A 27,501-nucleotide genomic window follows, 5' to 3' on the forward strand; every position below is an offset into this window, starting at 1 on the left:
ATGTAGCATGTATTGATTTTTACTGCTTATCATTAGGAAATCGTGACTAGGTTAAACGTGTTATATAGGCCATGAAGCAGGAGGATTATTACAGCCTCTTGTTTGCCTCAAATTAATGATCTTAAATCAGAGTTTGATGGCACATGTACACAGGAAAATTGAATCTACCTTTTCACTTTATCAAATTGTATGTCCTTATACCATTCACTGTGTTTGTAAACTTTAACAAGTTCTATAAGATACTGGATACTGTGTTTGGCCTTGGCAGGCTTTTTTTTTTTTTTTTTTTTTTTTGGCTGTAGCACCTGCTCAGAGTGTCAGAGTACAAATTTAGAAACCTATAGAGAGCCAGAGGGTCATCATTTCACGAACTGATTTGTTACAAATTTCTCAAGTGAAACTACGTTGCCTGGAAGACCTCTTGACATAAACAATACGAAGGTATGTATCTAATCCTTCTGAAAAACTTGGCATTTAAACAAAACACGAAGCTGAGTTACATAAGGACTCCAATACCAATAGTCATGTTACATAAAGTGTTATTAGGAAACCTTAGTGTATTCTCCTATGAAATTACTCTCTGTGCTGCATAATAACTTGTTTTCATGGACTGAGAAAGTTATGCTATTAAATTTTAAGTCCTTTAAATTATAAGTTGTTAAAAGATTTAATATTCTTCTAGTCTCGATTTGGTTTACATAATTCATAGCTACTTTTATACACATTACTAATGAAAAATTTTGATATATGAAGTCAGATGTATGAATTGCTACATCTAATTTTAGAAAAGCTTTCTGTATTTCTACCAAACTGAAAACAATTTGATGTATTTGACAATTACTTGAATATTTGTGAGTAATGAAGCCCTTTAGAGCTAAGGCTGTTTATACAATTTCATTCAAAACTTATTAATAGCAGTATTCTATAAGTTATTATATTGTGTGGATTGCTCCTCATGATATTTAAATTCACTCCTTGAAATAAAATGTTTTTCAAAGAAAAATAAAGATTAAAATGTTGAGTTGAATAACCCTATCTGTCCACTGGAAAAGATTCTTCATTCTGTAGTTTTTATCCAAAGAGCCATTATTACTTTGCTATTACTTTCTTCCCCACCTTTTTCTCTTTTCAAGTCTTTCTTCCTCCCTCTGGTATTTCTAGCCATTTGGTCTAAGATCACACACTCTACTTTGCTCCCTAAGTGAGTGGAAACTATATAGAAAGTGTGTATAGAAAGATAGACTCCTCCCTTAACAGAACTGAGTCTTTCTCCCTTTTGCTCAGCCAGAAGCCTAGGAGTAGCAGGAAAGGCAGAAGAAAAAGAAAACATGTTCCAAATACATTTAAGGAATTGGAAAGCAGAACTAGGAAACTGGTTTGTAGGATTTGGGTGTTTTGTTGTTTGTTTGTTTGTTTGGCAGTTGGGTTGGGAAGGCTATTAACACACTTCAAAACTCTAAGGAAAATGAAACTCAAATAGAATTATCAGTCATTTGTTTTCTGGCTTTACAACATGGTTGCATGCATTTAAAATGAGGAACTAACATTGTTTAAGAGAAAATCTAGATGTATACCAATTTTAAAACTTTTTCTTTTAAATTGCTAAGAATGAAGAATTTGATGAAAAATGCTAGTTCTTTCACATCAAAGTCAATTTGGTCGAAGTCAGAGTCCTAGTGAGTGGAGAAAAAAAATTCAGAAAAGTTCATTGAAGATACACATTTTTAAATGACTTTCTAAATACATTTCCACCCCCTTCCCCAATACTTAATTTAACCCATCCAAAGAATACGTTACTCTCTAATAGGAATCCAGCCATAATAACATCATCAGTTAATCCTTGCTAAATGTCTCAAAAGAAATTTTACAGACTCAAAATTCCCAGTAAAAAACATTCTTATTTTTCAGGATGTCAAACTTGGGACAATTTGACTCTGATTTTTACCAATCTAATTATACTATTGATAATCAGGACCAGAGTTCTGAAGATTCTAATGCCTATGGAAATCTTTGTGGATCTAGACAGTAAGTATGCTTTCACTTTAAGAAGTCATAATATTTTAACAAGGGAGGGCTTCCTTGGGGAAAGCCAAAGCTCTCTCCAGCATATCTTGGTAAAATACCCGAGAAGAAATGCCAGGAAAGGTCAGGGAAATTAATTCACTTCACTGCAGGCCCATTTATAGGTGGGTGGCTTGTCTCCTGTTTTCAGAATATCACTTAACAGGGAGCCTGAATACAGGCCCTGGACAGAACAGAAAACAATTTTCATTTTACATGATATTTTCTGGGACACTGATCAAGAAGTAGATTTTATTTAATTAATAAACATGTATCAAGTGCCTGCTTGTGTGTTAGGAATTAAGAAGGATGCTACGGACCCAAAGATAAAAAAAAAAAAAAAAAGTCCATAATCTTTTCCCTCATAAAATTTAGGAATTTATGTTGGAGAGAGGGCTATTAAATATGCAATTATAATACAGTGTGAAAGCTCTTAAATGGAATTAAAATACACATATTTCAGAATGTGTTAGTTATTTGAGTTGATGGTTTAACTTGAGTTGAAAATTAAAAAGACTAAGAATTTAGTATTTACCCTCACTAAGGTAAATAGGGCAAGAGCCTTTAGGGTAAGAAGAATTTGTTTCAAGTTTTGGCTCTATCCTTTGTTCTTTGTGATATTGGGAAACACTTTAACTTCCCTGAGTATCTTAAACTGAGAAATAACGGCATTAATAATACCTATTTCATGGAATTATCATGAAGAAGAGTTGTGATAATGTGTAGGAAATTGTGTTGTATGGTAGAACCATAAAATAAATATTAGTTTTTTCTGTGACTATAGCTTGTCACACCAATGGACACTTTATTGTCTAAAGTCATTTAATCTCATTGTATTTGTTTTTACAGTTGCTTCTTTGGATGTTCTTTTGTGAGTCTAGATTAGGGAATTGTGAGAGGCATCGGACCTTTCAACTTTCAAGATATCTAAAAGTTATTGAACTCTTACTGTGTGTTAGGTACTGTTGTGAACTGTACATGAGTTAGCTTATTGGATCTCCAAACAATCCTGAGATGAGTGCTTTTATTTTTCCCCACTTTACTTATTTTTCCCCTGTTTTACTTATGAGAAAACAAGGACCCAGAGAAATCCAGGAACTTTTCCAAGGTCACACAACTAGTAAGAAATAGGGTTTGGATTTTAGTCCAAGGTTATTGATTAGACCCATAACTAAGGTGGGCACACAATTTATTATAAAATCAAGACATTTTTAAGAGTAAAATGCATGCCATTAATAATAATTGTGGTACAATGGGATTAAAACTGGACCATCTTAGGTGAACTGGGATATGTGGTCACTGTTTCATTCCAGCAAGTTTAGGCCAAATATAACCTCATAAGAAATATTTTTAGTTTATTAATTCTTGAGTGTATTTTTCTAAAAGCAGATAAGTATCATGAAAGATCCAGATGAAGGAGGAAAAGATAGAATAAATACAACAGACAGTGGGTATGCCCAGAACAACTTAGAAATTGTTTCCACTGGATGATCAGTCCTGAAGACAGACAGATAGGTGCTGTTTTCTACCTACTCCTGCTGAACCACTTCTCTAAGGCAATAGGGAAAGGTATTGGTATAAAATGTTTTTAAAACTGTTAAAGTTTAATATCTGGAGTTTTATCTCATTCACATCCCTATTCTATGTTATCCAGCTTCAGTCAGGTTACCATAAGCATTCCTTAAAATGAAAAACAATCTATACCACTCCCTCCCTCCTTCTCTCTCTGTGAATATTATCATTAGGCAAATTAGGATATTTAAAAAAATATTTATAAGAAAAAAAGGACAAAAGGATAAAGCTATAGAATTGGCTCTATCATTGCAGAATCTACAAAAAATAACTTGATTTTATTTAATTTATGATTTATACTTTGGAAGGCCAAGAAAAAGTGTTTGGTGTCAGAAAAGTGTTAATCAGGCAGAGGGAGTAGCTTGAACATTAAAGTATTACAGGATGGTAACTCAAAATACATAATCCACAGTGAGAGCCATCTGATAGGATTTTTCTGCTGTGTTCTCCTATTTTAGTGACAGAAACGAGTCACCTTCTGTTTATTTTCTCCTTTCTCTTCTCCAGTTGGAATAAAACACCTGGGTAGTATCTACAGTCTACATTTTCAGACTAAACTAAAAAGCCCGATAAAAGTGAAACAAAGCTTTCTCCTTATGCAGGGACTCATGGACCACAGCTTTCTTCCCGCCAACACCACCCAATTTTCTTTCTTCATTTGATTACATATGTCAACATTGCCCAGAAATCAAGATGACAAAGAGATGGAAGTTAACATAACCACATGAGAAAACTCAAGATTATATTGTATTAGGTTGATGGCCTGGCCTGCTTCAGTTGCTTAGCATTTAAATCCAAGTCTTGATTTGGCTGCAGCAACATTTAAATTCCAGTCCACACTGCAAGTCTCAGGAATTAGAAAAGGGCATATTAGGTATGGTAGTTTTATGAGGTACATAAAATATGGAGTCAAGTCAGCGACTTACTAGTGTACATCAAACTCCAGAGATTTGATCTTTTATTCATACAGTGAATTGTTCAATTAAAATACACCCCAAATCACAGTAAAGATGCTGACCATCCTGGCAAAAGACACAGGAATCCAGGGGATAGCTATAATCAGTTAGTCTCCTTCTGTCTCTGTTCACCCCTTCCCCCATTAATGGAAACTTGTTTTAAAAAGCTTGCTCAGTGGCATACTCATCTGAAAGCTGGTTGACTATGCTTACTAAGACAATAAAGATATTTGTATTTAAAACAAAGTTTCTTATTTGAGAATGAACAAGGAGTTTTCTCATCTTAAAAAACTATTCAGTCAGGGGCACCTGGGTGGCTCAGTCAGTTAAATTTCCGACTTCGGCTCAGGTCACGATCTCAAGGTTCATGAGTTCAAGCCCCACATCGGGCTCTGTGCTGACAGCTCAGAGTCTGGAGCCTGCTTCAGATTCTGTGTCTCCCCTTCTCTCTGCCCCTTCCACACTCATGCTCTCTCTCTCAAAAATAAGTAAACATTAAAAAACATATATTTTAAACTATTTAATCATTCAGATAGGCATTATTTCCAATCACCTCTCACCAGTTATCTAGGCCATATTTTCCCACTACATTTTTCTTTTTTTTTTTTTAAATAGAAAATCTATTCAAATTATTTAGAGCAAGAAAGAGCTACTTCTGCAGAAAAGGTGACAACTAGACAACTCCCTCTGAATGTTTTAGTAGGGCTTTAACAGATGGACTGAACCTCAGCTTTTCTGAATCCCCAGACCTGATCTTCCTCTAGTATCTCTAACATAGTTAGTGTACTGCCAGTGGCACAAAGTCACTGTGCACCCAACAGCTCAGCCAGAATCCGGGAATGTGGTATAAGTCAACTCCCCTGCCCCCATTCCTTAAACCACACCATCATCCAACTGATCCTGTATATTTTGTACTGACCGAGATTATTTGTTTGTTTATGTATGTAGTTAGTTAGTTAGTTAATTTATCTATTTTGAGACAGTCAGAAACAGTGCAAGTGGGGGAGGGCCGGAGAGAGAGAATCCCAAGCCGGCTCCACACTGCCAGTGAGACCCCAATGAGGGGCTCAAACCCATGAAGCCATGAGATCATGACCTGAACCGAAACCAAGAGTTGGACAGTTAACCGACTGAGCCACCCAGTTGCCCCTGTTCTTACCAAGGGTATTTAGAATGCCTCATTTTACTGGCTCAACTGGAGACTTACATAGATAAAATGATTCTGGGAGTACAGACCAATGTTTTTTTTTGTTTGTTTGTTTTGTTTTGTTGGTTTTTTTTTGTTTGTTTGTTTTTGTTTGTTTTTTAAACCAGCAGGGTATTTTCATTGTAGATCTGTCATATTGTTGTCTCAGGCTATTTCAGGTGATAGTATTACAAATTCTGAAACCTTCATTGTCTCAAGTCTTTGGAAGCATGCTGTGTCATCTGGCTCTATGAAATATACCCACACCTGAATATTAGTTAAATGTGCAGTTAGACTTTCAATGAATTGTACTTACCTGTTGATACATTTTTTGCCACCTGATTTATACTCTAACTCTCCATATGGCACTGGGAGTTAGCTCAACATCTACATGCCTTCTGGATCAGACTGACAAAGGAAAGCAGCTCAGATGACTGTTGTAATGAAGTCCATACCTACAGTTTTGGAAAAATGAAACTTAGTAAAATATGTAGCTAGTGACTGTGTAACAGGATGCAGAAAACATATTGCTGGAATCACAAGAAATTATTACTGAGTCTTTTTTTTTAATGTATTTTTTTTTTTTTTTTTGAGAGAGAGAAACAGAATGTGAGCAGGGGAGGGGTAGAGAGAAAGAAAGACACAGAATCTGAAGCAGGCTCCAGGCTCTGAGCTGTCAGCACAGAGCCTGATGTGGGGCTTGATCCCATGAACCACAAGACCATGTCCTGAGCCGAGGTTGGACGTTCAACCGGCTGAGCAACCAAGCACCCCTTACTGAATATTTTACCAATGATCTTCTATTTTTGCATTGCAAGGTGAATGTTAAGTCCTGTTTCCTCAGAGGTAAAATATTTTCCCCAGCTGGAGACCATGCCTTAACATGACATCATCCATCTGGAGACTAGCTGGAAGTTTATAAACCCAGGTATGCGTGGTGAAAAAGGAATTACTGAAGAGATGGTGAAGATACAGAGGATTTTTATATAGACCAGGTGTGTGGCCATTGCTTTATTGCTTAGAGACAGGTGTCTTGGCATGCATGTAGTGGAGATTCTCCTGGTAGGAAAGCACAAGACTGGTGGGGTGTTGGTGAAGTCAGTTTGGGTGTTCCAAGGAAGCCAAAATGGTGAAAAGCTAAAGGTGATCAGCACAGAAAGCCTCCTGGCCTCCTATTAATGTTGTTTTCTTTGAGAAAGACACAACTATTTACAAATAGAGAAGGAGCTGTTCCAGGATGTGTGCTTTAGTCTAGAATGCTTTAGTGTAAGCCTCAGGAAGAAAACAGCATACAAATACTTAGCTAATGCTTATTGATCATGTTTTGGGTGCCCAATATTATTCTAAGTGCTTTACTTATTTCAGCTAATTTAATTCACAATAACCTTATGAGTTCCATTATTATTGTTATTCTATTATACAGAATTTTTTTTATGGCTTGGATATATTGGTAGAAGAACATTGAGCCCTGTTGAGCTTTGATATTGACTAATTTTTTTTTAAATTGGTTCTTAATTGGTTCATACTTTTTGAGGTATAATTGGCATACAATGTTATATTAGTTTGAGGTGTACAATGCAGTGATTAGATAATTCTATACATTAAACTATGCTCATCAAGATAAGTGTAGTTACCATCTGTTACCATGTGTTCTTACAATGTTAATGAGTATATTCCCCATGCTTTGTCATTCCCATGACTTATTTATTTTAAAACTGGAAGTTTTGGGGCGCCTGGGTGGCGCAGTCGGTTAAGCGTCCGACTTCAGCCAGGTCACGATCTCGCGGTCCATGAGTTCGAGCCCCGCGTCGGGCTCTGGGCTGATGGCTCGAAGCCTGGAGCCTGTTTCCGATTCTGTGTCTCCCTCTCTCTCTGCCCCTCCCCCGTTCATGCTCTGTCTCTCTCTGTCCCAAAAATAAATAAACGTTGAAAAAAAAATTTTTTTAAACTGGAAGTTTTTAGGTTTGAATCCCCATCACCTATTTTGCCCATCCCCCAACCTCCTCCCCTCTGGTAACCACTACTTTGTACCATGAGTTCTATTATTATGCTCATTTTACAGATGAGAAAACTGAGGCACAGATATGACGTAATTTTCCTCAGATAAGGAGACTGGGACTTGAACACAGGATTTTACTCCAGAGGCATGTTTGCTAACCACTCTACTTGGTTTGGAATAAATTCTATCATTAGATTATTTCTGCAAGAGAAATGTAATCCCATGCAGTCAGGAAGCGAAAGAAGAGTCATGTGACTAGAATGTTGCCAGTGGTTCTAAAGGGATTTTTTGCAGTCATCTGACAGTTGTTTTAACTTTTTATTTAAGTATTTATTTTTACAGGAAGAAGAGATGCCTGCTAACAAAGTTAATGTTTAAATTCTACCAGCCGGAATCCAGTGTTTTCTTGGTCTAATTTAGTTGACATTTGTTTCATCTGGAATAATGTGCTGAGTTAGAAATCATCAAAATTTCAATATGCATCTTCTCATAGAGCTAATTAAGATGCTGTGCAATCAAGGAGAAGAGGAATATTTTGTTGATACACTCTGCACAACTCCCATTGCTATATGGACTGTAGATAGGATAGACCCTTACCGTCTTAACTATTGGTTACACTAATTTAACTCATGCAATTGCCTTTAATAGGTTAATAATTCAGTGCTATGGGCTTAATAAAGCAATTAGGAAATTGTCCAGTCCATTCTCCTTGAATGACTTTCATGAAAGGATACTGTAGGCTTCAAAGATATCACTGAAAATATAAGAGAATTTTGTTAGCATAGCCATCAGAGTTAGCACCATCTAATATAAAAGGATAATGCTAGAAAATGTGGGATTAAGTGTACATTCAATATATATGATTAAGAGTACACTTATGATGAGCACTGAGTAATGTATAGAGTTGTTGAGTCACTGTAGGATACACTATATGGTTACATGAAATTAATATAACACTATGTTAACTATGGAATTAAAAAAATACTTAATAAAAGAAAAAAAGGATGTATGGTTAAATAAAATTAGCAATTTTAAGAAAAAGGGCATGAGAATTGGGTTATGTACAGAGTTTGTTGGGTAGAACTGTGAACTAATAATGCAACTATATTGGTATCACTTAGATTTTATTGAGATGTAGGGTTAAATCTCAGAGTCAACATGTACAAAGTTATAAAAAGAGAGAATTTTAAATCAGATAGTGATAGGAGGTGACCATGGTAATTTTTGTTAGATACAAGGTTTTGAGGTTTCCTTTGTAGGACATATTTTGAAATTATACTTTCTTAAACAAGTGGTGGGAAAATTTTAGTATTATGCCAAGGACAACAGAGGCCAAGCTCCTGATGAAGAAATTTTCTGGATGAAGGAGCAGAGAGGGAGGGAAAAAAAAAAAGGGGATGGGATTTAGCTGGTAATGGGCTCTTTTTTTTTTTTTTTTTTTTTTTTTTTGGCAAAATGTTTTTCTCTTTGCAGGGATTGGGTCAAGGTAGCCAGCCACCTATGCCAAATTTCTCCCCATTCATGGAGATTGCTTTCCAGGGAGTAATTGTAAAAGTTACCTTTCCTCAAGCCTGGTTAATCACACCTGGGTATGGGTTTTAGTGAGGCCAGGACAGTTTGTCAGTGCAATAATCTTGGTTAGATGCTAGTCCATTAAGTCCACTCTATTTTCCCCCTTTTATTCTACATTAAAAACTGTATAGATCAAGGGGGGTTTTCATCAACCAGCATGCCCTTCAGATTATTATAATTCATTTCTACCAGTACTTTAAAAAAAAGTTTATTTATTTTGAGAGAGCACACATGTGAGCAGGAGAGGGGCAGAGAGAGAGGGAGAGAGAATCCCAAACAGGCTCCATGTGGACACAGCACGGATCTCACAAACCGTGAGATAATGACCTGAGCCAAAATCAGTCGCTGCTTAACCCACTGAGCCAGCCGGGCACCCCTTTGCCAGTAATTTTGATAGTGCATCTATTTTGGTGAGAAAAGAAAAAAAAAAGATTAAGAATATGCCTCATGGCTAAGTGAACAGTAACAGTAATCAACATATGCTGTTGGGGATTCGAGAAGTATTGCATGAGGTCCTGGCCCTAAGGAGCTTACAGCTGAGTTAACGAATGATTAAATGCATGTATCTTTATTTTGGCAGCTTTTTTTTTCCCCCAGAGAAGGTTATTTTCTCTGTCAGGCTTACTCGTATAAGGAAAGTTAAATATGTTATTCTTAGACTTCATATTAAGATTAATGTTGGAAGGAAAGTACCAAAATCCATTCTGTAAATATTTTAACACAAAGAGATCAGGGAGCTGCAAAGTTCAGAATCCTGGGCTGTATTTTTAGCTTAACCTAAGGGGCTCTGATGAAAGAAACTTAAACATGTTAATAAGGACAGCTCCTTATGTGTCTCCCCCTTCCTTCAGGTAAAAACAATTTTAAATGACCGAATAACCTCATATAACTCTTTTTCCCTTCCTTCTTTTCTCTAGCTCTAGCAAGTTATGTACTAAGAGCATTGTTTTCCAACTTTCTCATATAAATGGTGAAATAAAAAACAAAATCATAGTCAAAGAAGTATTGAAACATGATGTTTCAACAAAACTAAATTGCACATTTGGAAAGAAGGACATTAACCCAGCCATTGAATCCTTTTAGTGAGTTATTCAAAGATAATTCAGTTGGCAGTAATTGTCTGGGAATGGCCAGAGCTAGAAAGTCAGTTTATATATTTGTTTTTCATATGAGTTGACTATACCATTAAAATTGTGAATTTTACCCATTGCTTCCAAAGATTTGTAGGAAATGTCATGTTTGGTGATTGCCCCTGAACAATGTGAAAAAACAACATCGTATCAATGGGCAGAGATGCTGGGACAGTTTCATTTAGGAGTCCAACACCAGCAGTGCTGCTGTGTGACCATGGACAAGTCCTTCAGTCTCCATGAACCTCTATTTCTTTACCTGTAAAATGGGATTAAAGTGACAATTTCTACCTTACAGAGTATTAATTATGTGGGAAAATGTGAGGGAAAGTGTCCAGCACTTGTACATAATCAATAAATATTAGTTGGTATGGGGATCTTTCTTCTGGAACCTTCTCACGACCAGTTACTTCATTTGTTTTTATTAAAGTTAAATTTTAAGCAAGTTCTGTCTTTCATGGGTAAGTACTCATAAAAATTAGGAGAACTCATAGAAGAAAAATTGTAGCTTCCTTCAGTGATTTGTCATGATACCCTCTGTGTGTGTGTGTGTATATATATATATATATATATATATATATATATATATATAATCAGTATTCTCCTTTCTCTAGACAGCAAGCCAGTGAGCAACCCCAGGCTGCCTTTGTCCCACAAGAGATGCTCGTGTCATCGGGTTACGAGGGACAATTTTTTCAGCCAGCATCCAAACCGGATTATTATTCACAATCTTCTTACATTGACAGTTTTGATGAAGAGCCTCCTTTGCTAGAAGATAAGTTAAGGGAATGCTATTAATGTGTGTACAGCTAGAAGAATAATAGCAATAATCAGCACATAATGTGCACTGTCAGCATGCTGTGTACTGTGTTTTATGTGTGATTATCCCATGTTTAAACAACAGTCTGCCAAACAAAGGTGCTTAAACCGTTAAAAGTTTGTCTCGTGTGTGTGTGGAGGGGGGGTGAACTGGAAGTAGATCTGTACTATTGCCACACTATTACTGCTGTTATTAAATGTTTCTTCAGTGTGTTAGAGTGCAGACTCCCTTACCATGTGTAGACAATAGTGAACATGTCTTTTAGCAGAGTGGTTATAGCAATGACCCTTTCCACCCCAGTTAACTTGTATCTTCTGCTATGATGCCTGGGAGCCAAGGGGGTAGTTTCTCAATATTCTTTTATTGTCATGGATACAACCCATTTTTCTTCTTTCCTGGGTCATATGGGTCCCCTCATCTCAGCTAGGTATGGCTAAGTGGGGAGGAATAGGATTCCAGTAAATAACACTGTTTGTGGCAGGAAACCAGTGGACCCTTGCAGTTGAAGGTCTCAGGGATTTCAAGGGATGTTCCAGCCATTGATTTTTTTTTTTTTTTGGTTCAGCTACACTACATCTGCTGCTTTTGCTCTTGAAGAAAATCAACATATGCTAGAAGCATAGAGGCTAGAAAACTAAAACTCAAGTAGATTTAAATTTAACCACAGGGAAATACTAATAAGTTAACTATTATGCTCTAACCCCTTTGTATGTAGTCAAGTGAAAAGGGATAGATTAAAATTCCCAATATTTTACATCAAAAGATAAGTGTTTGTCTCGTATAAACACAGTCAACCACTTGGCATTAAAGCATTCCCTCTTTGTCTTCAAAATTCAAAAAGGGTGAAAGATTTAAACCACTTAGAAAAGCATAGAGGCGCATAGGTGGCTCAGTCAGTTGGGCATCCGACTTCCACTCAGGTCATGGTCTCGTGGTTCATGGGTTCAGGCCCTGCGTTGGGCTCTATGCTGACAGCTGAGAACCTGGAGCCTGCTTTAGATTCTGTTTCTCCCTCTCTCTCTGCCCCTTCCCCACTCGCCTCTGTCTCTCTCTCTCTCAAAATTAAACATTAAAATAAGAAGTTTTAAAAGAAAAGCACAGAAAATTATGTAATAGTTTTGTTGGCTCTTTAGAAGCCAGTTAGATTTGGGAATCAGTTATGTTTAACCAATTCATTCTAGTTTGCCTCTGAAATAGTAATCAACACATGAAAGTTATAAGCTATCCTCATTACACATTTTCCTTGATTCCACCAACATATCTACTTTAAAAAAAAACTATCAGTTGTGTTGTTATCTATGTTATGATAAAAGTTATCTATATTCAACATAGAAATTTTAAAAATACAGAAACATATGAATAAAATTATGAGAACCACCTAAAATTTTGTCTCTATGACATAACTACCATTAATGATTTGATGTATTTTCTTCCAGCCTTTATTCTATTTTTCTGAGTGTGTGTGTGTGTGTATAAAATGCATTTATGTATGGGGCGCCTGGATGGCCCAGTCAGTAAAGTGTCCAACTTCGGTTGAGGTCATGATCTCACGGCTTGTGAGTTCGAGCCCGGCATTGGGCTCTGTGCTGACAGCTCAGAGCCTGGAGCCTGCTTCTGATTCTGTGTCCCTTTCTCGCTCTGCCCTTCCCCACTTGTGCTTTCTCTCTGTCTCTCTCTTAAGAATAAATAAAACATTAAAAAAATTAAAATGCATATATGTAAATATTTTACGTATATATGTATATATTTAAGTATATATGCTTAAAGTGAAATGCTATATTTTTGAATATGTATTTATGAATACTCAAAAATGAAAGATCATACAATGGCTATAAAGTTTTGTACTTTTTTTAATGTTTATTTATTTTTGAGAGAGAGACAGAATGCAAACCGATGAGAGGCAGACAGAGAGGGAGACACAGAATCCGAAGCAGGCTCCAGGTTCTGAGCTGTCAGCACAGAGCCTGACACGGGGCTTGAACTCACAAACCGCAAGTTTATAACCTGAGCCAAAGTCGGACACTTAACTGGCTGAGCCACCCAGGTGCCTCATAAAGTTTTGTACTTTTTAAAGTTATCTTATATCAAAAGCATTTCTCTACATGCATTCTTTAAAGTCATTGAATATTACTTCAAAATATGATTTAGAATGGCCTAATAATATTTTGTCATATAAAAGTACTATAATTTAAACTCACCTAAAGGTTGCTCATTATAGTAAGTAAGGCTTTGTTGAACACCATAGTGAACAACTTTGACCTCTACAGAGTTGTCCTTGGATTGGTTCCGTAACTGGGATTACTGGATCAAAAGGTACTTACATTGTCAAACTGATCTAGAAAAAGGATGACCTACTACACCATCATCATAGAACATGAGATGTCTTAGTTAATTTGATGGGCAAAAAGGAGTGCTTTGTAGTTCTTGGTTACTAGAAATGTTAGACATGATTTTCCATGTTTATTGACTGTTCTTCCTGTTTTTCATGTTGTCAGATTTCTTATTGGAATCTTAAGATTTTTCCTTTCCTTGTTTATTTATAGGGATATTTGCATGTTTTTATTATTTTTATTTTTTTATTATTTAAAAACATTTTTTAACATTTATTTTTGAGACAGAGTGAGACCCAGCACGAGTGGGGGAGGGGCAGAGAGAGGCGGGGTGCCAGGGGAGACACAGAATCCAAGGCAGGCTCCAGGCTCTGAGCTGTCAGCACAGAGCCCTAAGTGGGGCTCAAACTCATGGACTGCAAGATCATGACCTGAACCGAAGTTGGATGCTTAACTGACTGAGCCACCCAGGTGCCCCTAGGGATATTTGTATGTTAAGGATATTTAATGATTGCCTGGAATATGTGTTGCAAACATTTTTTTTTCCTAGATGGTGTTTGCCATCTAATTTGCTAATAGGAAATTAAAGCATATTGGAATTTTAATATTTATGTTTTCAAGTCCACAATGTTTTTCTTGGTAAATTTTCTTTCTGATTGCTCTTTTGTTTATAATGTATTTCTCCAGCTCTGAGTACTGTTTATATCCTCTTGTATATTCTTAAATTTTTTAATGATCTTTTTTGTTTTGCACCTAAATTTTTGATTCAATAAAAATTACTTTATGTTTGTATGTGAAGTAGGATTCAGCCTTATTTTTTCTTTAATTATTAACCAATTTTTTCCTGTAACATTCATTGAAAATAATCTTTTCTACTTGTCTAAATGTATCTATTGTGGTATTCTAAACTCTAATGCATCCTTCCTTTATGTCTTCTCAAATTAAAATAGGAAATACCCTAGATTTCCCCTCCCACCTTATGCAGCTTAGAGAAAATTCTTAGATTTTTTTTTTCTTTTTGTGATTATCCCCACCGAATTGCTAGGGTATTAGAAGAGATTGCACCTAATATAATTCGGCATTTTGAATCTGTGAAATTTCTAGACTCTGATTCAATATGTTCCTCAGGCTGGGTGACTGAAAGCTTTCAGCTTCATCTGTCTCAAAGATATGTAAAAACCGTAGGCAGGGTTTCTAGGATAAGGTGATAAATGGTTTTCGCTAGTTTTTATTCAGCAGACACCAAAACAGCCTATCACATTATGAAGCTATAATAATTAACAACCCTTGCACAAAATATGTTATTTGAAAATGTGCTTGTTTATTCCTTAAATTCTTTGTTATCTAAAAGACTCATTTGGTGGTTTTATGTAAGAATGATAACTTTTGCAATTTGATAATGTACAATCAATATGTTAACAAATGTATCTCGAAGAATAATAGTCAATTCAAGTCTGTCAAACCAGAAGAATTACTGTGATATTCAGTACTTATATATGTAGCACAGCCTGATGTTTATATTTGAAAGGCCAGTGCCACAATTTGCATACAAAACAAAGATATTAATTCATTTTTATAGCATATATATCATATACTTTACTACCACTAGATGACAGCAAAACAATAAACTTTACATTCAAATTTCACAACAGCTTCATCTTTTATCTATATAACAAGGTATTATATTAGGATATCTACAATTAATAAATAGTTATAATCTCATTTGCATACATTGTAATAAATTTGGAAACAAAATGTTATATTTTGGTAGAAAACACATAAACTCTTTTTTGATATGACAGAATGTAGCAGGTCTTATGTTCATTCACTGGTTAATGACTCGATGTTGAAACATGTGCAGAAGTTAATTATGCCATAAAATAAATGTCTAAAATCAGTAATAATGTCTCATAAAGCATTTTTCATCGGAGTTTCCTCAGGAATAATTGTTATGCTTTTTGAGGAAAAAAGGTATTTTGAATTAAAGGGCACTTTGTTGTAAATACTGAAAACATATTGCTAACATAAATGTCTTAATTGAAAATATAGTTTGCAAACAACATAAGGCTTAGATGAAATTAAAGTATAGTATTTCTCAAATTTTAAAATCTGCTAATTTAAAAAATCATAGTAGACATTCTAACCTCATTTTAAGCTCATCTTCTCCAAAGTGTATGTTCATTAAGAAATATATAAATAACAGTGTGATAATAAAAAGGATGCAACATGGAAGTTGAAATGCACATGATTTACTCACCATTAACCAGTCAAATTCTTTTCAAACTAGGGATAGCAACTGTCAACCTGACTGTCAAATGAGTGAAAAAATATCCTTACTATCCCAGTGTAGACCAATGTCTGGCCAACCTTTTGAAAATGTCTAGGTCCCTGTTAGAGCAAGACCCCTCTTATGTCATGGAAGTCATTAAAAGTCCATCTGGTATTCTGTGTATAGAATGTCAGATATGCAAGATGTTAGGTGTCATGTGCTGCTGTAAAAGAAGTTGAACTATGCCCTATATGTGGTGAAAGACAGTTACTAAATCCTAGGAAGGGAAGTTGAATGCCATGTACAGATGATTTAGGGAGAGAATCCTTCACATGGGAGAATTGAGCTTAATTAAAAAAAATACAGCTATTATGAAATGAGATGCACATTGAGAACCATAGCTATATTATTAACAATAAAGGTTTTTTTTGGCTTTTGTTTTTTGTTTGTTTTGTATGTGGTATGTGTGTGTGGGCAGGCATGTGCACTTGCCTTTATACCAGTCTCTTCCTATTTTTCTCACCCTCAGCCCCTAGCAACCACTTTTCTACTCTGTTTCTATGCATTTGACTTCTTTTCTCCTTGATTTTAGAATCCACATATAAGTGATTCTGTACAGTATTTGTCTTTGTCATAATGCCTTCAAGGCCCATCTATGTTGTTGCAAATGGCAGGGTTTCCTTCTTTCTCATAAATGAATATTCCGTTGTATGTATGTATCACGTATGATCATATGTATGATAGATCTATCCATTCATCCATTGACAGACATTTAGATTGTGTCCATATCTTGGGTATTGTGAAAAATGTTGCATTGATCATGGGAGCGTAGATCTGAGATACTGTTACCATTGCCTTTGGATATATATCCAGAAGTGGGATTGCTGGATCAAATAGTAGTCCTATTTTTTTTTTCTTTTTTCTTTTTTCTTTGTTTAAACTGGCCAGGTTCAGTGTTCAAGTCATAGCCTCTCTCTGCCATGCATTGCTGCCCTGGGGATGTATCCACTGGGCTCCTTGCTGTAGCCACTGCCTCCAGGAGCCCGTGCCCTCCAGTTGTAGGTAGACCTGTGGCCAGCCTGGCCTGGTGAGCAGCCACAGTGGGAGCAGTGGAAACGCCAGAGCCCTATTTTCCCTTTTTTTTAATTTTTGAGGAACCTCCATACTGTTTTCCACAGTGGCTGCATGAATCTACATTCCCACCTACAATGCAGAAGGGTTCCCTTTTCCCCACATCCTCACAAACACTTGTTATTTCTAATCTTTCTGATAATAGCATTCTATTATCAAATAGATAATAGGTGTTAGGTGATACCTTTTTGTGGCTTTAATTTGAATTTCCCTGGTGGTTAGTGATATTGAGCACCTTGTCATGTACCTGTTGGCCATTTGCATGCATGTCCTCTTAGGAAAAATGTCTATTCAGATCCTCTGCCAAGTTTTTAATTAGATTGCTTGTTTTTTTTTTTTTTTTTTTTAATTTTTTTTTTCAATGTTTATTTATTTTTGGGACAGAGAGAGACAGGTCATGAACAGGGGAGGGTCAGAGAGAGAGGGAGACACAGAATCGGAAACAGGCTCCAGGCTCCGAGCCATCAGCCCAGAGCCCGACGCGGGGCTCGAACTCACGGACCGCGAGATTGTGACCTGGCTGAAGTCAGACGCTTAACCGACTGCGCCACCCAGGCGCCCCTAGGGAGGAAAGCATGGGGTCTTGAGTCAGATTCCTCAGTGTTAAAACCTAGATTTCTGTTACTAGCTCTGTGGCTTTGGACAAATTACTTAATATTTCAAAACCTCAGCTACCTGATGCACAAACTAGGAATAAAATACTAGTACTAGCTTCATTACATGTCTGAGAGACCAATGCGTACATATCTTGTACAGCTCACAGCAAAATTCAGTGAAAGCATTCAATAAAAAAAAAAAAAAAAAAACAACAAAAAAAAAACAACAACACATTTAACTCTTTTTAGTTGAAATGCATGTTCTTTACTGTATTTTATTTCTAGTTTTTCTGGGTCTCTGCCTTACTCTTATTCAAATTTATAATGATACAAGCAGGGTAACCAGCTTGATTATTGGTTCTTAAATAGTAAAGTCATGTTCTCCTTTTTTAATGTTTTGTTTTTTACTACTCAGGATACATCTTAAAGTTTATAGAGGTGATGAGAAAAGAAACTAATGTGGTGTAAATATTTATTTCTGTATTTAGTGAATGTCGAATGGCTGGGTGGATTTATTTTGTTTTGTTTTTTAAATAAAAATGACGTAAGAGAATCAGGATCTAGCAGAAGGGTCTGTGAGGTGGCAGTCAGAATTATTTGAAAACAAGGTATTGGTGAAAAATAGATATTTCTAAATGAGTTTGGACTTATGGACACCGAGCCCCACAGATTTTGGATATTTTATTCTACCACCACCACTCATACAAGGGAAAGGTTAACTTGTCTCAAGAATTTAATCTGTGAGTACATAAACCCAACCACAATAGCACTGACCTTATTAAAATATGGGTGCAAGAAGGAGTCATTCACTTTCTCCTCTGTGGAGTTTTAGGCAGTTAGTGTAGAATTACTCTTCTCATCAGGCAGGGCGGAAGTAAAATCCCAGATCTGGGCTAAATATCTTTAGTTTAGACAATGCTGCTAATTGAAAAATTATACCATGTTTGGTATAAGCATATGATTTCAGAAGTATTATCAAGGGAAAATAGGGAAAAAGGAAATATGTAAATAGGCAATAGAATAGGACCTTTGGTCTGTTAGCTACCATTTTATTTTTTTTACTGTAGAACATCTGTTTCCCAATTTTCAGACTTTAAGCTTATATTTAGTGCATAAGGCAGGGAAATTTTTCTGTGATGTAATTATTTATCTAAAATATATCTTTTAACTCATTGGGAACAAAAAAATCTTTTTTTTGTCATTTTTGTTTTTGAATTACTATATATGACATAGAACTTTAGATTTTGAAAATACAACGATCAAAGTGCTAAGTAAATTAATCAGATATGTTAAATTTAATGAAATAATATTGTTCATATTTATAAAATGTTATAGTACCTCTTTTTTTTTCTTTTTGCAGAACTTGGAATTAATTTTAATCACATATGGCAAAAAACCTTGACCGTGTTAAACCCACTGAAGCCAGCAGATGGCAGCATTATGAATGAAACGGACCTCACTGGGCCCATCCTGTTTTGTGTCACTCTGGGAGCCACCTTGCTTCTGGTAATAGACAGCAGCAAGCGCCAGATTTTAATGTGTGCCCTTCCAAATGTTGTTTTTGAAGAAGTCTTTGTTAATACAGAAGAAAATGTGTTACTTTTTAAAGTGCAAATTGTTTAATTCATCACTCCTTTTCTTTTTTTTTTTTTTTTTTTTTTTTGGTGAGAGAGATGTAGTTAATTGAATCATAGTGACAAAGTAACTACCTTCAAATATTACAACAGATAACATATAAATGTAAGCAGAATTTCAAAATTCAAATCATTGAGAAAATTTTCAACAAAGCACGAGATCCTTTATGACTTTCTTGTTACTAAGATTGTCAATCTGAAAACGTTAAAGGAACACATGGATTTGGGAAATACAGGCCCAAATTTTATTTCTTGTTTTCTGTGACATTTCTGTCGTGACACCACAGAGATCCCTTCTCTTTGCTCATAATTTTCTTCGCTGGGGTGTATCTCTAGATTTCAAATAGTCTGTGAGGTATGAGATGAGTCTCCTTGTTTCGGGTTAGGTTATTATGGATATATTAACTTGCAATGATAACCAATAATTTGTTTATTCAATCTGTATATTTCTTTATTATTTTGGTTTTCTGCTTTTTATGAAGGCATTTTGCTCCCCTGACTTTACCATTTGTCTTATGTATCGACCACTTTCATTCTTTAAATCTGGGAGTGATGAAATTGAGCCACCAGAGAAATAAAGAAAAACGTATTTCCACCTAAATTAAGTTTAGAAGCCATTCTAGCTGATAATTTAGCAAAATGTTTCATTTAAAAAAAAAGGGAATAAAAAGAGAAAATGAGAAAATGAGAAAAGGCCTATGATTTTAAACAAAGGAGGTAATGACCATAAGTTAAAAAAGGGATGAAAAAGATAGTCATGCCAGTCTGAAAAGTATAGTTTCATTAAGGAGCAAAGAGATAAACTTGGCAGGAGAAAGAATACAGGAAATTAAAGATTCTGGGGAAAGCCCTTAAAATAACGATTTAGTCCACTTCTCCCTCTTACAGCTATACACTTTCCATAATTGGTTTTCCTCACTGTAGCCACAGTTCTCAAAAGTAGATGTAAAATGTATTTGCAACTAAGTAAATTTTTACTTTTTATTTATTAATTGACTTTATACCAATCAAAATACTGATAGAAATCTAGTTTCTAGATTTCTAGAATGACACATGACGATGTGGTCACATCATATTTATCCAATATGCTAGTATTTACTGATAGCATCTTATTTCTTCCTTTGAACTACAGCAACTGAAAGTACTCAAGTGCTCTGGAAATCAAACACTAGATCAGCTAGAGTTTTAATTAAGTCTCCAACTTCCCTTCCATCTTTGTCACAGTAATTTGATAATCTTAGCTACGCTAGGTAAGACTACATCAATTAATCAAACAGTCAGAAACAATCCATTTAATATATTAACCCATATTTTCTTTTTCAAGTGATTTATAATATAACAGCTGTTTGTTTTCCTGTAGAAAATATTACCATTACCATCCCTCAAAGGAAAGCATTAATTCCATTAAGATCTTTTTGGGGTGCATGATATTAATTAGAATTATTTAAATATCCTCTTTTTTGTTTTGTTTTGTTTTAAGTACAAAGGAATATAGGCAAAGAACTCATCTGGAAGTGAGAAAATTGGATCTACCCCTAACTTAGCCTCTAGGTATGATCTTGAACCTTTTGTTCCCTATTTCTAGGCCTTCCTTTCTTCATTTTGAAGGTGAAAAAGGTTTATAAAATATTTCTTAAGGTTCCATTCAGTTCTAAAATTTTGGGAGAATATGTGAAAATGCATATTTCTGAAACTTTTAGGCAGACATTATCATTTTAATTTTATCATTAGATGTGTTTACTTCAGAACTGGTTCTGATACATGTAGAACCATAATGACCACCAACAACAAAAAATTACCCAAGTGTATATATTAATGAAGTCAGATTTCACTCAGAATCCATTTGAGGCTAAGCTAACCCTGCCCTGGATATTTAGTGTTAAAATGTAAAGGAGAATTTTGTGGGCTGGTATATGCATTGTACTAGAGAAAGCAAAACTAAATCCAAAGCAATATTCCACTTGTTCATTCATGGTCACATACTTATCACTTTTATAATGTATGTGGACCTAAGGCATGACACAGTATCTTTTGTGGACTTTCTTCATGTAGAAGGAGGCAAACCAAAAAAGACAGCTTCAAATAGTTATTATAAACTTAGTTTTACTTATTCTTCCTCTCAAAACTATTTTCACCCTCCAAACGAGGAAGATGAGTGGCTCATCTATGGCTACATTTAATTTTTCTGGTAGGTCTTAGAGTATGATCTAGAAAAGGACCATGCATGACCAATGTAAAAGCATAATCAGAAGAATAGTATTTCAAATCAAGATATAGTAATGAGGGTGGAAAAGGAGGACCTGAAAAGTTTTGAGGTTAAAAATAAAGGGAACATTTATTTTCCATTTCAGTTACAAGCCCTTTTTAGAGTTTGAAACAAATCTAAAAAATGACAGTGGCCCCTGCCAAATGGAATTACAGCTTAAATTGGATAAACTAACAGGAAAAGAGATGAAGAGAGAAGTCAGCAATTGATATCCAAAGGGGCAATTTTACTATCGATTAGTTTTATCCACCTTCTATTCACCCCCCCCCCCACCATTTATAAAACTTCTTGGGGTCAGGAAGGTATACCTCTTATTCTTTGGATGTGGGGAAGTTGCCTTTCACCATTACAACTTTCCCTACCTCAGAGCTATCTCATCCAATCAAAATATTAAGTAGAATCTTTCTCTAATACATGAAAGTGATTTGAAATTGTCACTATTTTCCAAGTGAAGCAAAATCACCCAATAGAGCAATGCATAACTGATGGGGTTCTTTAAACATGTCTGCTAGCATTATTAGCATTATTTCACAAAAGAGCCGAAAACACAAAAGGTCCTCAGTAAGAACTTATTACAGCTAATGCAAGAGAGAATTCTGCAAGCATAGCCCCAGGGACATTTTGTGAAAGGACTTACTTGGTAGTGACCAATCTCCCCAACTGTGCTGAGGAAGAAGAACTCAAAATCGCTAGATAGTTTTGAACATTAATATGGTCATAACACTGTCCGCTAACTAATTATGAAGTAAATACCTTTTTACTCTGTAAGACATAAAGACTTTATAGATAACAGCCGTGGAGAAGAAAACATGACATCTAAAAAGCTCACCCTCTGAACCTACCAGATCCTTCATTGTTTTGCATAATTCCCACGAAAACCAGAGTCAGTCTATTTAATATTTATCTAGAATTTCTAACCAGCTTAATGTAAATAAAAAATTAAATGTGTTTCTTTCCTGGAGCTTTGGCATCCTCAGGTAGCCAACATTAAAATATCCCCTGTTGAATCGGTAGGAGACTGTGACTTTCCCTGGGTGAGTTTAATGGGAATATTTCTGCCCCCAGTCCATAGTGCCTTGTGGGAGATGGCTGTTTTTATGAGTCCTCAGAAAAATCAGTGTTGTATCCTGAACACTACTGACTTTCTTTAACAGTACGTAATTTATGATTCATTGCCAGTTGGTTTAACAAACCAGCTTCTCATGAAGTATGGTCAGTTAAACTGGTAATAGGCCTTATGAAAACAAAGGATTCTGTGGTCGAATAAGTTTGGGATATGCTAGGTTAAATACGGTTAAGCAAGTCCCATTATTTTAAGACTTGTTAGAGCTCCTATAGATGTCCAGGATCTACTTTCAGAGCCAGACTTCCTAGGTTCAAAGCCAACTTGTACCACTTAACATTATTTTACTTTGGGCAAGTTACATTACTTTGGTGCATCTTAGTTTCCTCATGTGTAAAATGAGTATAATAATGGTACCTATCTCATAAAGTTGTTGTAAGAATTAAATAAGCTAATAGACATGATATGCTTAGAATAGGTCCTAACATAGTAAATCCTATAGATATTAGCTGACATTAATAATTTGCCTTGTAAAATCTTCAAGACTAAATCGGATTTTTTCATTAATTTATTCATTCATTTAATTATTCAACAAATAGGGGGAGAAAATATATTCTTACTTATGTCTGGTACTTCTAATAGGTGATCTATGATTTAAAAAAACGACTAGGAATTTCTCATCTTCTCTGTGGCATGCTTATGCCTCCCTAAGTATAGTCGGGGATGTTTGTTTTCAGGACCTGAATTCATATGACAGCCACCATTTTCTTCTGGAACTCCCGGTCTCCGATGACATGGAACGGTGTTGAGCTGACTGATTCTAAAATGCTCTCTGCTTTGCTGATATTCCAATTTCCACCTGATGTTCCTTGTGTGTTCTAATGGTTTTCTTCCCATCCTTTCAGGCAGGAAAAGTTCAGTTTGGTTATGTGTATGGCATGAGTGCCATAGGTTGCCTAGGGATTCACACCTTACTGAACTTGATGAGCTCTTCAGGGGCGTCTTACGGCTGCGTGGCAAGTGTACTGGGTTACTGCCTGCTCCCCATGGTCATCCTGTCCAGCTGCTCTATCTTCTTTTCACTGCAGTAAGTGCCTGTGTGTGCTGACTGCCCCCACGTGCACAGTCATCTGTGAAGCTTGCCACACCAGTGGAACAGTTAACCTCTTTCGGATCTTTTTGGTAGTGGAATGGGGGAAACTATTAACGGCTACAGACGGACCCAGGAAAGTAGGTCAGTTTGGGCTCAGGCACTGTTCCTATTTGGATGATTTAAATAATAAATTCAACCAAGTTATCTTTGAAACTGGCACTTTGTAAGTTGTCACATTCTTCAATATGAACTATTGTCCGGGGTACCCTAACAACTGCAGGAAATTCACTTGTTTGATTTTGGAAGAGTGAGTGCCTGGTGAACACTGACAAATTGCTTCAGTTCCCAAGCACTCTGCCTTCTAGGCAGGAAGCAACTGTTCTTTCTCAGCTGGGCTCCTTGCAGTGGAAAATTCCCAGGAACCCTGATGAGGATATTTATGCTAGAGAACTTTATAGCATATATGTTCAGCCAATAGATGTTTTTCTTTTTTTACTTCCTGGGCAGATAGTATTTGCAATTCAAAACTATTAATGAGGATCCAGTAGGTATTTTTCTTTTGGGCACTTTCCCAGGGGATAGCACATCACTACCACTGGTTGGGGAGAGCAAGTAATTACATAGTCCTTTGTCCCCTACATGCCCTGAACCCAATAAATGTTTGCCATCAGTGCTCATTCTTCCATATCCAAAGGAGGCACAATTTGCATTTTTTTCTTGGATGATGCACATTTTAGGTTATTAACACTATATTGGATAGTATATTACATGAAGAATTTACCAATGCCAAAGGTAGGCATTTTAGGAGAGCATTTAATAATTTTGTTTAGATATCTCATAGTTTTTTTTTTTTTCAGAACATTATTGAGAATGACTGAGTTGGAAATGTTTCTTTGTTTTAATATGGTTTTATTTTTAATTTTTGTTGATGTTTGTTTTTGAGAGAGAGAGAGAGAGAGAGAGAGAGATGGGGTGCAACCAGGGGAGGGGCAAGAGAGAGAGGAAGACACAGAATCTGAAGGAGGCTCCAGGCTCTGAGCTGTCAGCACAGAGCCCGAACTCAGGAACTGCAAGATTATGACCTGAGCTGAAGTCAGATGCTCAACTGACTAAGTCAACCAGGCACCTCAATATGGTCTCATTAAAAAAATACATATTTTTAATGCTGATTTATTTTTGAGAGAGAGAGAGAGAGAGAGACAGAGTGTGAGTGGGGGAGTGGCAGAGAGAGAGGGAGACACAGAATCCAAAGCAGGCTCCAGGCTCCACGCTATCAGTGCAGAGCCTGATGTGGAGCTTGAACCCATGAACCGTGAAATCATGACCTGAGCCAAGTTGGATGCTTAACCAACTGAGCCACCCAGGCTCTCCAGTATGGTTTAACTTTTAAAGTGTCATTCTTGAGAATAGCTTAGAGCAGACAGTTTATCAACAAGTATTCAACATTAAGGAAAGAAATGTAACAGAAAATGGACACCTTGAATGTGTAAATACAATGTGAGTTACAGGTATACTTACTGAGTTTTAGCCATGGAAAAATGCCCCTTTTTGTATATCATGTTCTTTAGCAAGCTTTCCTATTTATTAAGTTGTTTGGTTTAGACAGTTGACAAGTTAATACAGAGTTTAGTCCTGCAACTTCTGTTCTGTTTAATGCTTTTACCAAAGAATGCTATAATGATATACCATTTAAAAAATTTAAGGTTAAAACATTATTTCCAGCCAAGTTGAGGTTTGGGGCATCTGACTCCAGATTATTAGGGGAAGAAAATAAAACTGAAATATTTTGATTTTGAGAATCATCAGAAGTCTGGACCTTTTTTCATTAGATTTTCATTCTGAATTATAAAGGACGATTTAGAAATCTTTTAAATTATATTAAAGGAGAGTAAACTCTCTGACCCCGAGGACTGTTAAACTGAATTTTCCCTTTTGGGTATATTACTATATCACTCAAATCAATCATATATATAATTTTATACTTTTGTTCATAAAAACCTGTATATTAGATCAACCTGTAAATTACTCCTAATAGATATTAATTAAACCAAGGGATATAATATTCATTCAAGAGCATTTTAAATGCTTTTGGTTTATTTATAATCTAAGGCATTATAAGCTACATTGTAGTTTTCACTTATTTTTCTTTGGTTCAGTTTTGAAACGTAAGTATTTTTGTCTTTGTTGCAAATGGTAAACAAAATTCTCAACTTCAGAATACCAGGATCGAGTGAGACTACAATTCGTTGGTGAAAGGAGCTATGTGCCAGTAGGAATTAGGAGATCTTGACCTAATGCCCATTTTACATGCAATTTTCCTCGTGTCACTTCACTGATCTAAAGCTGGGGGCTAGAGATCTCCTGATCTTTCCTAGCTCTTATAGCTTATTTTTCTAAATAACACATTCTGTTTTGCACATATGGAAAGAAATTCACTCTTTACTATCCACACCTCCTCTTTTATCCCCAAGGTGGCTAGACTTAGCCTTATTTGCCCATTTCTTCCTAAAGAGCCAATTGCTTCCACAGTTATTTTTGAAGATACCAACTTGAACAAATGCATTCCAATATTCTAAAAGACCCACAATACACCTACAAAAAGAATCTTCAGAGAAGAGGTGGGAGGCCACATACATATATGTGTTCCCTCCTTGAATGTCAGGCTTTGCTGTCTCAGATAGGAACCTGAGAAGTGGACCCGGGAGCAGTGACCGGGCACCCTACTGGAGTGCAAATCCAGTTGTCTTTCTGCTCACACCGGGAATAAATTTGGGAAGAAAGTGTGGGAAAAGGAATCTGTAATTATAAAAGAAGACCCTAAACATATTTTATATAAAAGGTTTTCAGGAACTCGGATTTGAATGTTGACAGATGAGAGTGACTGCAGGTGAATTTTTGTATTTCTATTAGTTTAAGCTTTACCAAAACACAAAATGTTTACCTCCGACGGGGAATTTGACTCACAGATTTTCAAGCTGGGCAAGGCCTTTGAGTTCATACAGTTCCTCATCCTCATTTTACAAATGGAGAAAGTAGTTATAAATATTGTACCAAGGACATTTCAGAAGCAGCTCTGATTCAATAATCTCTTTTTCCTCTTGACATAAGGTAATCATCTCTTTTGTCTTTGCTATAGGGGCACCTTTGGAACTGTGTTGGCACTGGTCATCGTTGGCTGGTGTAGTCTCTCAGCTTCCAAAATCTTCATTTCAGCCTTGAACATGGAAGGACAGCAGCTTCTCATTGCCTACCCTTGTGCCTTACTTTATGGACTTTTTGCCCTCCTCACAGTTTTCTGAGGAGTATTTGAGATGATGTTTCAAGATTCTATTTGTTTCCTGTTCACATTATCCTGGAAATGTGTTAGCATTCATATTTGGTGATGCGATTTCTGCTTTATTACTATTGAGAGAATAATAAGCAAAGTGACAAAACAGCACTTAAGGATGGTGCTCTAATAACTTGTTTGGTTTGAATGATGTTTTTGCTTTTTGCTTTGATACATTAAAACATTTTAAAATACTTTAAAATAAAAGGGGATATTGTTGTTATGGATGGACCCTGCCTTTCTCAACGGATCTATTTTTAAGAAATTTTATGTACATAAAATCATTTAATGACTGCACAAAGCAAATCAATGGTGAGCCTTTTGAGAAACATTCATGACAATTCAAGCTATGTTCACATGGTGAAGGTCATACTGTCCAGTACCTTTGGAGAATTTCAGGGGAGGGTTATATAGGGTTTTATTTACCTGAGAACTCAAAGAACCTCCTGTTTTTCAATTCATTTACTGTAACAACTGTTTTTTGGTCCCATTTGA

The 27,501-nt window shown here is 36.0% G+C and overlaps 1 protein-coding gene across 1 annotated transcript; it reads left to right on the top strand.

Moving 5' to 3' along the window:
* Positions 1–317: 317 nt before the first annotated feature.
* On the top strand, positions 318–27,237 carry YIPF7 (Yip1 domain family member 7). Its single transcript, XM_045474196.1, has 6 exons — positions 318–441; positions 1,909–2,025; positions 11,091–11,251; positions 18,983–19,128; positions 23,491–23,672; positions 26,815–27,237. Exons 2-6 carry the CDS (start codon positions 1,910–1,912, stop codon positions 26,975–26,977), a joined length of 768 nt encoding a protein of 255 aa, XP_045330152.1. The 5' UTR covers positions 318–441; position 1,909; the 3' UTR covers positions 26,978–27,237.
* Positions 27,238–27,501: the final 264 nt, after the last annotated feature.

The sequence above is a fragment of the Leopardus geoffroyi genome, chromosome B1 (assembly GCF_018350155.1).
Source record: "Leopardus geoffroyi isolate Oge1 chromosome B1, O.geoffroyi_Oge1_pat1.0, whole genome shotgun sequence".
NCBI lineage: Eukaryota > Metazoa > Chordata > Mammalia > Carnivora > Felidae > Leopardus > Leopardus geoffroyi.